Here is a 12,050-nt window from a genome sequence, read left to right as displayed (position 1 = left end):
CTTTATTGGGTACACACATCTTTGATATTTTCCTATAACTTTTGGATGGTAGCTTATATTTTTCTTTTTCCTGCTCCATCCAGTGGAGGTTTGGTGGAGAAGAGCTGATGAGTAGATGTGGCCTCCCTTGAGTCTAGGGCCCGGGGATCCTGACTGTCCTGCTGGCCCACATTTGACCTTTAAGATTGTTAAAATTCCAGGGTTTTTTCTTCTTACCCACTTTAATAACTACCACCTGCTTTTGCTCCATGCTCTGCCATAGAGCAGAAACACTTCTTGCATCCTGTCTCTCCTTGGAGTGGTTTTGTACCATTTGAAATTCAGTTCAAAGGGTGGTTTTGCAATTGCAAGTTTCTTATAGGCTAACTTTATATACATGTATATATGTATGGTTATACATATATATATGGTTGTATATATATGAATATAATACATGGTTTTATATATATATATATAAATATAACATATATGGATATATATATATATATCTGGCTTTACTGTTGTTGTTGTTCCAAAATCCTCTCGTGCCTTTCTATATCTTAAGCAGAAGTGGAACTGCCTGCCTCCATCCTTGCTCTTAATATGACAAAAGTACCCACTGATGGCATTATTGGAGTTGGTCAGTCCTTTTATCCTGTGTGAGCCCACTGAGACCATTGTGGCCTGGGCTTTAAGGTAGTAGAAGCTAGAGCTTGAGCATTTCCATTGCCTTTATTATGAGTGATCTCTTGCCAGTGCAGAAGGTATTTCTGCTGGTTTTTGTTGCCTTTCTCTCCAGCACCACTGGGAAGTATCTTTTCCCCATCCTTGCTAAAGGTTTTTCAAAAGCCCCTGTATATGATAGCTCTCCTTTCCATTTCACTCTTCTTTTAGTTTCTTACAGCTCTGTCCTCTGGACACTTAACACACATCCTCCTAGGACTTGTTTTTAAGAAAGTATGTCTTTCACCAAAGGCTCAATTCCTTGTGCAAAGGTCCTAACTGAGATGGATACTCTCAATTCTCTCCATCTCAGATGGTGATAATCACTCCTTCCTATACACATGCCTGAGATGTTCAAGAGTGGTCCTAGCCTCTTCCTCAGTGGGTGTATTAACTAGGCTCTGACTGCCAACTCCGGTGACTCATACCCTCCAAGGCCCAGGTTCATTGGCTCTGATATGCTGGGATTCCCAAAATGAACTCTCAAGTTATACCTTACTTCAGGAATCCTGGCTACCAATATTAATATTCTACCCTCAGATGTTCACACTCTCCTTCCAAGGTGCTGTGTTTGTATCTAAACATGTTGTTCCTGCATTTAGCTGAAGGTTAAGGCTTGCAATGGATTATCTGATATCAGTGCTGGCCGAATGTCCAAATCAAGCTGATTCAAGATAGTGAGCTCCCTTTCACCTTACCCCTATTTAAGGCTGTGATCCTTTGAAACATACTCTGAGCCCATTTGCTTTCCAATAGAAGTAAACAAAGAAAAAAAACCCTAATAGATGACTTATTGTTTTAGAAAAGCCCATGCACTGACATAATGACAGACCCACTATGGCCATCATCATTGAGGCTGGGGCCATCTGCACTCAGATCATGGCAGTCACTGGTTGATGAGAACATAGCTCTTATGGGATTTCAGATGTGGTTGTGAGGTCTGATAGACATGGCCATAAAATCTTCACCTTTTGCCTTCCAATACTTCCTTGAGACAAGCTTACCAACAAAGTATTTGTCACTGAGCTGTAAAATTGTGACAGTGTAGCTTATTGATCCATTGTCTTGTTGGATATTATTAAGCATGAGATTTGGGGTTATTTCCTTCATTCCATTCCTTCCTTTTTTCCTTCCTTCCTCTTTCTTCCTTCTCTCCCTCTCTTTCTCCCTCTCTCCCCTCCTCCCTCCTTCTCTCCTTCCTTCCTTCTCTCCTTCCTTCCCTCCTTCTTTGCTTCTTTCCTTCCTTCCCTCCTTCCTTCCTTTCTTCCTGTGTCCCTCCCTCCCTCCTTCCTTCCTTCTCTCCTTCCTTCCTCCCTCCCTCCTTCATTCCTTCCTTCTCTCCTTCCTTCCTTCCTTCTCTCCTTCCTTCCCTCTCTCCTTCCTTCTTTCCTTTCTCCCTCCCTACTTCCCTCCCTCCCTCCCTCCCTCCTTCCTTCCCTTGCTCCCACCCTCCCTTTCTCCCTCTCTCCCTTCTTCACTTTCTCCCTCCTTCCCTCCCTCCTGCCTTCTCTCCTTCCTTCCTTCTCTTGCTTCCTCCCTTTCCCTCCTTCCCTCCCTCCATCCTTCTCTCCTTCCTTCCTTCCTTCCTTCCTTCCTTCCTTCCTTCCTTCCTTCTTTCCTTCCCTTCATCCCTCCCTCCCTCCTTCCTTCCTCCCTTCCTCTCTCCTTCCGTTCACAGGAATTTACAATGCTCTCTATATGAAATTGGTTATATTTTGTCTCTGGGCTGTAAAACAGTAAGATTGCCACCCGTTTCTATTCTTCCTCCCCATGAAAAGAGAATGACACTTTAAGACGCCTTTGTAACTAGCCTACAGAACACAAAGCCCAATCTTCCAAAGGATGCCTGTCCCATTTAGGATTAATAACCCTGCATTTATTAAGGACAGGGCCACAAAGTCCCAAATCCCCACATCTTACAACTCAGAAACACTAACTTGAAGAACATCCTGGTTGACTTGGGAAATATATTTTCCTGAGACCAGTGGTTTGTGAAATATATTCTCCAATTGGCTGATCTCTTGCACAGTTGTTTGTCATAATCAGATTTTGAGGCCATATATCTCCTTTCAAGTGATGATTGTGCTATAACCTCTGGCTCCATCCACATTTCTGGTTTGGGTAGAGCAGATCTCAGCAATGAATGAAAACCGTAGCTGTCTTATCAAATAGCAGCAGTACTTGTTTTGTTTAATAGTGCTGGAAATTAGTTTTTCAGGCACTGATCTTGACAGGTCAGCTGTCAAAAGTGGGTGTCTGCGGCCATAAATTCATCGATCCTGTAAACAAAATTCTGTCTGCAAAATACAAGGGGAAGTCAGAGTAGACTCACTCATGTACAAATGAAATGGTCTGGAGCTGTATGACTAAGTGTCGGGACTTCTTTGGGTAAAAGCTTTTTCTGGCTTCCCACTTATCAAGCCCATTGGCCTCATTTGGCTTTTATTGACTGAAACATTTTCCTGAGCATTCAGAGTGGCGAGCGCCAGATCCCCTCAGGATGGGGGAGGGATGCATGTCTCTCCTAATCTTGGGTGACTACAAGGCTGGTGATCCATTTAAAGCCTTCATTTACATAAAAAAAATTCCACTGGATTATTTCTTGTGAACCGTGCTTTTCTATGTTCTGGCCTTATATTTTGGATTGCAGACGGATGGCCTTGACCAGTAATGATGGAGGTTTACCACTCTTGTCTTAAGATTTGGGCAAGATCACACAGTTTTGTGGAAATGGGGAGACTCACTCAGCCTGGGGCACTTGGCTTCTGTCTGATGTGAGGGAATAATAAACTTTCCTACCCAATATGAAGGATCCTGAATCCTGAAACATAGTTGCACTTTGATGTGTTTGAAAGGCAGAATTTTGATTTTTTGCTTTGAAGTATTTTTTTTTCTTGCTTTACCAGGGTACAGGATGCCTAAAGTCCAGGGAGACAGAAGTCTGTATTAAAGCAAAACAAAACAAAAATACTTTTAGTTCCTAACCACTTTTAGATAAAGAAAGAAGCATAATAATAGGCTTGGAAGAATTTTTTTTCCTTCATGAAATTCCATTTTAATTTACATGGCCTTCTCGTATTAAGGTTGTCTGAATATTAACTAAAATGATTTGAAGCTGCTCCTCTTTCTCAGCAGAGAAAGATTACTTGGATTGCTTATCTTCATGGATCTGGGCCTCAGCTGTGGCTACTTCCTATCTCCCAACTCAACAGTTTACAGAGCTCCCACCATCTTGGAGAGATCCTAGAGTATGAGATGCTGTGCTGGTCAAACTAGCCATATGCCCCCTCTAGGAGATGAGGCACCCCTAGACCAAAATTCCTTACAGCCAAAGCACTGATTTATTGGGTTCTGACTCTCAGATTGGCCTTGACATACTGACAGGTAATTTGACTCCAATTGCTCCCCCATCATGCAGTTATGAGTCGTACAAGTGCACGTGATAGGATATTGCTTAATCATCTATGCTAGTTATTTTTATCAAAAGCTTATTTTACTTCCTATTAGTGAAAATCCTGTTAAAATCAGGAAGAGGATAAAGAAGGTAATAATGATTACTTATAATTCCATCACCTATATGTAACACATATATCCATGTATCACATTTTAATGTGTCTTCTCCCATTTTTACCACTGCTTTTAAAAAAACATAATTGAGGCCATATTGTATACAGTTTTATATCCTGGTTCTTTACTTTGTGATTCTTAATTAAGCTATTTTATAACAGACTGTTTCAAAGTTATTTTCTTCTTTGAACAGCCCCTCAATTTGGTAGGCAAGGAAGATTTTTATTTCCCATTTCATAGATAAGAAAATAGAATCAGCTGGGCACAGTGGCTCACGCCTGTAATCTCAACACTTTGGGAGGCTGAGGCCAGTGGATCTCTTGAGCCCCGAAGTTTGAGATCAGCCTGGGCAACATGGCAAAGCCCCATCTCTACAAAAAAATACAGAAAAATGTGTAGGATGTAGTGGTGCACTCCTGTAGTCCCAGCTACTTGGGAGGCTGAGGTGGGAGGATCACTTGAGCCCAGGAGGCGGAGGATGCAGTGAGCCATGATCGTACCACTGCATTCCATCCTGGACAACAGAGTGAGATCCTGTCTAAAAAAAGAAAAGAAAAGAAAAGAAAAGAAAAGAAAATGATGGAATCTCAGTAAAGTTTACTTTATTGAGAAAATATTTGTTGACTCTTTCTATGTTTCAAGCATTGTGCTGTCAAGTGCTATCTGAGGTCACTCAGGTAAGTGATGACAACAATTAGAACATAGGTCTACTGACTCATGAACGTCTGCTAAGTTCACACCTCCAAGTTCCCATCTTCTTCTCCAGTTACAGAAGTTAATGTTGGAGAGGAGAGCCTGGAATTCGAGGCAAGGTTGGAGATCCTGAGATGGGAATGAGCAAGGCCAGGTCTAGCCCAAGAGCCTGAGGCTCTAGACAGCTTATGAAGACAGAGTTTTGACCCCAGAGAACATGGCAAGAAACCCCAATGCCACAGCTGACTCACTGACTTATGCCAAGAGTAGAAGGAACTGGAGGTCCTTCTATTTCATTTCTATTGCAGATTTGCATAAATCATGGATATTGGGCTCAACATTCGTTAGTTGTGATAAATGTGTCATTCTAATGTTATATCTTAATGGGAAAAACTGGCTTATGGATCTATTGACATTCTGTGTACAATATCTACAACTTTTCTGTAAATCTAAAACTATTCTAAAGTGAAATCTTATTTCAACAAACAAGTAAGAGTTTACCAGACCCAGAAGAGGAGAAAGGGCATTCCAGGCAGAGAAAAACTAGATACAAATATCAGGAGGGAATGTGGTGTGCCTGAGAAAGAAGGAGGGATTTTGGGGATTTTTGTGTACTGTAACTACATAAACTAAAGTGAGGTTGAGAGTCAGGATTGGCTCTGGATGAGGAAGGCTTTTCTTTTAGGCCAAGCTGAAAAGTCTTAGGATTTATTCTGTAAGAAAAAGGAATTCATTAGAATATTTTAATTAATATAGTTCATATTTGAGTTTATTTGTTGTAAAGGTACCCACTTGCCTGTTGAAGGATGTGCTATAAGAGAGGTTGAGAGCAGCGAAACCAATGAGAAAGCTGTTGCAAAGGTCTAGGGGGTACTGAGGTGGTGCATCCTGGAGCCAAGCAGTGAGCCAGAAGCAGAGAATGATGTTCAGGGCTTCATCCCAACTGTTTCTTCCTGCCTCCATCCTCCATTCTAATTTCTGATTATAATCCCAGTAGAAAGACAGGTAAAGCCTTGTTGATCAAGATGCACAGAGCTCCATTCCAAACACTCATCCAAGCCAAGACAGTAGAGAATTAAGATGCCCCTTCACCGTACCAGGAAGGTTTGGCAGCAGATGTTAGGAATCTGGGTCCTGGTGCAGGATAAGAGTATTGAGTGTCTGGAATGGTCACATCATCATTAGGACAAGATGTCTTCTGTTATGACTCTGTGAGCCATTGGGATGGTCAAGAAGACCTCTATAACTCCACCTACACCCAAGAGAAGTAGCAGGACACACATCAGGGCTAAGCAGCTCCAGCACCTGGGCTAAGCAGTTATGGGAGTGCAGATGCAGGCACCCCAAATAAATATCCACTCCTGCCCCAGTGAGTCCATAGTAGAACATCCAAAGAATAGAGGCAATCAACCCCTTGACCCCATTTGTCTGAATTTGTCCTCTTCCCTCTGACAAGCATTTTAATCCAGCTGTAGGAACCAATTCTGTATCTTAATGCAATTTCTTCCTTTCCTTTCCTTTCCTTTTTCCTTTTTCCTTTTTTCTTTCCCTTCCCTTCCCTTCCCTTCTCTCTCTCTCTCTCTTTCTTTCTTTCTCTTTCTTTCTCCCTCCCTCCCTCGCTCCCTTTCTTTCTCCCTTCCTCCCTCCCTTCCTCCCTCCCTTTCTTCCTCCCTCCCTCCCTCCCTTCCTTCCTTCCTTCCTTCCTTCCTTCCTTCCTACCTTCCTTCTTCTTTTTTTTTTTTTTGTCAGGGTCTCACTCTGTTGCCTGGGCTGCAGTGCAGTGGCACAATTGTGGCTCCCTGCAGTCTTGACCTCCTGGTCTCAATTGATCCTCCTACCTCAGCCTCCCAAATAGCTGGGACTACAGGTGTATGCCACCACACTGGCTAATTTATTTTTATTTTTTATAGAGGCAGTATTTCACCACATTGCCCAGGCTGGTTTTGAACTCCTGGACTCAAGCGATCCACCCACCTTGTTGGCCTCCCGAAGTGCTGGGATTGCAGGCATAAGCCACAGCTCCCAGCCTATTTTTTAAGGTCCAATGGAGAAATAGCCATGATTTTTGCTTTTTTTTTTTTTTAACTGTATCATTACCCAAAGTGTGGTATTTTGGTATCTTCGAGGTCTTTAAGCAGAATTTTGGGTAGATCTTCACTTGTTCTTTATCTCAGTGCCCCCAAATTAATTAGTGGTGGTGGCGGTGGGTGGTTCTTTGGGGTACATGGCCATGTTTTTTACTAATTTATTTATTCATCACACCAAGGCACCCTATTATTTAGGATGGAGTGGGTCTTGGTGGGTATCATGTCCAAGGTGACAACAGGAAATTCCAGGTTTCTTTAAAACTGACTCTAGAACTCCATCTCTTATTCTGATGGTTTTACATCTCAGAGTTGTTGTCTCTTCCAGGAGGAATGACTCCTCAGGTTCTATGGCCTTATAGTCAGGGCTCAGTGTGCAGACCCTGCTGCAGATGTCAGGACCATGGGAAATGCTGACAGAGTAGAAGCATTCTTTACTTTAGGGCCCCCAGTAGCACTTTTCCACTGGGGTTCTTCTTCTCTTCAGGTTAACTAGGGGGTCTTATGGATTTTCCCTGACAACAGTATATACTGCCTGTGGCAGTTTGACCCTTTAGTCCCCTGCTATTTAAATTGTGGTCCATGGATTAGCAGCAGCAGCAGCAGCAGCATCACCTGGGAGCTTGTTAGACATGAATAATCTCAGGCCCCAGAATCAGAAAGTGCATACAAAATCCCTGGGTGATTTGTGTGGATATCATAGTTTGAGCATCATGGCTTTAATCTACAGCAGTGGTTCACAATTCTGGCTGTGCATTAGAATCACCTGGGGAGCTAAAATATCCATCTCTAGTCCACTACAGACCAATTAAATAAGAGGCTCTGGGGGTAGGGCCCAACTTTCAGTACACTTCATTATAAAGCCCCCTTAAAAGATACTAATATGCAGCCAACTTGGAGGCCCAGTGACCTAGAAGAGCAGGGGTTCTCAACATTGGCTGCAGTATCAGGAGCACTCAGGAGGCATTAACACTTCCTATGCTCAGGCCCTGAGATCCTGATTTAGTTGACTTGAGATGGGGCTGGGTATCTGCATTTTGTTATGTCTTCCCCATTAATAGTCGAGAATCGTTTCCCAGACAAAAGTTTTGTCATTGTATAGACCCTGCAAGGATGCAGGGAGGGGAAGCAGTCTCATGAACAACTGTGTCTCCTCATTGTTTCTGAGCCAAGGTAGGTTCTCCTTGACCACCTTAGGGTGACTGTCAGAGATGCATCTGGCTATTGGATATACTCTGCAGGCTTAAGAGAATGTAGCAGATTCAGAGCACATTTACTCTGCCATTAGCCTCTACCTGCCTATCAAGGAAAATGAGGGAGCTGGCACCACAGTGAAAACAGGTAGGAAGCTCTTGACCCTGCTTGCCATAGGCACCGGGGTGCAAGACAAGCTGTACACTTGAGTGTTTGCTACTTGCTTTACTGCTGAGCTTCATCCTACCCATGGAGGGAGCAATGGCTGAACTCAAGGGCCTTGTGGCCTGGGCAAGTCAAAGGAGTAATTAAAGAAAGAGGGTATTTTGCAGGCATCACAGTGACATGGCCTCTGTGGGTGAACAGAATAAAACTGGACATAAACATTTGTTCTAGAGACAAGTTCTCACCAGTTGGTTTCATTTTAGGGCTGTGCTGAGCTCTATAGAGATCCAGGCGAGCTGAAGGAGAACATGTAACTCTGTCTACCATATATCTATTCTCTTTAGGGTTTTAAAATGGCTCTGGGTCTCTGGGAACTCCAGGGGACTACTGTTCACCTACCTGCCTAATTCAGGATCCCAGTGTAGGAGCCGAGGTCCTATGGTGTGCACGGGTGCCAGTTCCTTCCCTCACAATCTTTATTTTTCCTTCACAGTTGGCGACATGGGACTCAGAGAAGGGCTTGAATGGCAGCTTGCAAGAGAGGCCCATGGGCAGCCGCCTCCAAGGATTGACTCTCAAAGTGGTGACTGTCTTGGTAGGATCATGGGGACATTCTGGGAGCTACACCATCCAGGCTGTTGAATCAGAGGCTGCTTTCTGTTTAATGCTGGGTTTGGGGAGAATAGAATCTTGAGGAGTGTTGTGAGCTTTCATAAGGCCTTTCATTCAAATAATTGTGTGAATAATGAAAGGAAGAGTGAGATTGAAGTTTCTGCCCCAGGACCTCTGTGCCTTCCAAAGGAAGTCCCTGAGCTGCTCTAGAAAAGGACTTCTCATTCACAGCTTCCTCTGAGGACCAGAGGGGGCCAAGCTGCTCCACTTGTTCTTGGATGTAAAATGGATCTTGACCCACTACTGGTCCTTAGGAGAGTTGTTCTGGTAGCCAGAACCCCAAGATAGATGCTGGAGGAGGACATTCTCTTAGCACCCAACACCAGTGATGGGCTCATGTGACACAAGTTCAGAATGAAGAGCGTTTGGTAGTTGCAACTTTTCTGCATGGGTGTCCTGGAATCATAGACTTTTGCATTTGTAAGAGACTTTAAAAGCATCTTCCTTTCAATTGCTTTTTTCACATTTTTATAAAAACTGCAGGAGACGTTATAGACTTGCCTCTTATTGGCTGAGTCACACGTGCCCAAACGTCCCCTCTCTCCCAGCAGACACTAGCATTCTCTTGGCTTAGAAACCTTTGTCAACAGTATTTCTGCATTCTCTGTTTGCACACCACAGATAAGCTTTACACCCTATTTCCCAACACAACTAAATTAATGATCTATACTCCCTGGAGCTGTTTGCCAAAGGCCCCTTGTTCAGTTTCACACAAGAAGGAAGGGGAATGGTGGGGAGTGCCAAGACATTTTTCAGATGACCACCTCGCTCACATGTGGCATAGCACAACATGTGCAGGTGTGAGCATGGCATGGCTTTGAACTCGGAACTCTGGGTTTGAATTCTGTCCTACCCTTTGGCTTCTGGTCTGGCCTTGGTCAGTTAATCCATATCCATATCCACTTTCTAGTATAGCCAGTAGATATAATGCTTTTTCTCTCAACCTACTGTCACAGAGCTTTATTGCCACTTACTATCCTGGATGAGAAGTTGCATGTTTCTTATGTGGGCCTCATATAATTTTGGCATATTCTAAGGATACAGTCCTAGCTCTGCATGGATGTGACAAACGGAGGAAGGAAAACAAACCATGTTATTCAGGGAACTAGGGGTTGGGGCAGAGCCTGGGATGACATAACAAAGGACAAATGAATCTCCACTCCTCTGTATGGACCTACTGATTGTAGTGATCATCCTGTGCACTGTTCCTTGAGTGTCCATAAACTGCTTTTAGAAAAAGGCAGAGAAATTGAGCCTCGAGTCCTAAATTGGGGAACTGCAAATGTTCTAATCATATCTTTCTCTCTAACATTACACTGGAAATATGTGTTGATGAACCTGTTATTTAATTGGAGAACCTTCATTCTGTTGTCCTCAGGAAGAGCCTTTCGTGATGGTGGCTGAGAACATCCTAGGACAGCCCAAGCGCTACAAAGGGTTCTCCATAGATGTCCTGGATGCACTGGCCAAGGCTCTGGGCTTTAAATATGAGATTTACCAAGCCCCTGATGGCAGGTACGGTCACCAGCTCCATAACACCTCCTGGAACGGGATGATCGGGGAGCTCATCAGCAAGGTAGGTCCCCATAGCAGATCCAGGGGGAGGGGCACCTTAGTCTTCCTCTGGGGTAATATCTAAACTAGACCAACTGCACAGTGGAAACCTTGGGACCAGCTAAACAGACCACAGTTACCATTCTCCCCACACAAAGGCTCTTTTGTCTTCAAATCCCCTGCTACATCCATTTCTGCTCTTGTATCTCCTCGTCTCTGACACTCTATGTTACCTCCCTGCCCATTGCTGTCATTCCTTTGAAGTCTGTCATCCACTGTGCCTACTCTGTAGCACACCCTTCAAGGAACCTACCCCACATTTAGGGTGAAGCAGAAACCTAGTTCCCACCAGGGGTACTGATGAGTGCTCATTCTCCTATCCTTTATAGACCACAGGTTAGATATTCATACACATGTGTGCATGTCTACATTGCTATGTGTTGATGGTGTGGCATCCCCCAGGTCCTCATACTTATTTAAATTGTACTCTTCTTCCCTCCCGTAGAAACTGCATCTTCACTGAAACTCGTGGCATGAGGCCAACTTACCATGTCCCCATTCTTGTCATCTCATGACACTGAGTCATTTCCCCATGATCATTTATCATGGTGGCATCTGACTCAAATCCTCCATCTCCATTATTTCTCCTGCCACCATTCTGACAATTTCTGACATCCCTGTGGACAACCCTGGACTCCCAGTACTTTGACCTCCTCGCCTCCAGGGACCTTTGCTGTACTCCACTCCAGTGTTCACCCCCATGCGTCTTGTTAGCATCTTACATGTCACCATCACTAGCCCACTGCATGACCACAACAAGTTGTCCTTCTGACTCTTTTGAACTTTTACTCTCACAGCACAGGCCCTTTGCTTTTTAAATCTGTAAAGGCAGACACTAGGCTTGTCATTCATCTGATTTCTATTAATCTTTTTCAGAAACACCTTTACTGTGATAAATTCACATACTATAAAATTTATCCATTTTAGATATACAATTCAATGATTTTTAGTAAAGATACCGGGTTGTTCAACCTTCATTATAGTCTAGTTTTAGAATACTTCCATCACGCCATTGATATCTTTCATACCTACTTATAGTTAATGCCATTCCCACCCCCAGCCCTAGGCAACCATTAATCTACTTTCTATCTTATAGAGTTGCTTCAGTGAACATTTTGTGTAAATGGAGTCACACAAGATGTGGTCTTTTGTGTCTGGTTCTTTCCACGTAGTGTGTGTATTTGAGGCCCATCCTTCTCTGCAGCTTCTGTGCCTTTCTGATACTGCGTCCTCTATGGGTGGCCAGACAAACCCCTCCTCCCTTCATCCGTTGTGACTCCCTCTGTTCTTGATTTTTTTGTTGCATCCTAAGCCTGAATGGATTCTATTATCTATCTTCTTCACTCTGAAATCCAGGTT

The 12,050-nt window shown here is 43.6% G+C and overlaps 1 protein-coding gene across 3 annotated transcripts in view; it reads left to right on the top strand.

Moving 5' to 3' along the window:
* Positions 1-12,050, top strand: part of GRID1 (glutamate ionotropic receptor delta type subunit 1) — a 765,377-nt gene that overhangs the window by 626,876 nt on the left and 126,451 nt on the right. For all 3 annotated transcript variants that reach the window (XM_031015574.3, XM_055353885.2, XM_055353886.2), the window contains 2 exons: positions 8,899-9,000; positions 10,456-10,653. In XM_031015574.3, the coding sequence (XP_030871434.1) occupies positions 8,899-9,000; positions 10,456-10,653 (300 nt within the window). The remainder of the gene's footprint in view (positions 1-8,898; positions 9,001-10,455; positions 10,654-12,050) is intronic.

Source organism: Gorilla gorilla, chromosome 8 (assembly GCF_029281585.2).
Source record: "Gorilla gorilla gorilla isolate KB3781 chromosome 8, NHGRI_mGorGor1-v2.1_pri, whole genome shotgun sequence".
Lineage (NCBI taxonomy): Eukaryota > Metazoa > Chordata > Mammalia > Primates > Hominidae > Gorilla > Gorilla gorilla.
Note: the sequence above shows the minus strand (reverse complement) of the source record. Positions and strands in the feature narration are given on the sequence as shown.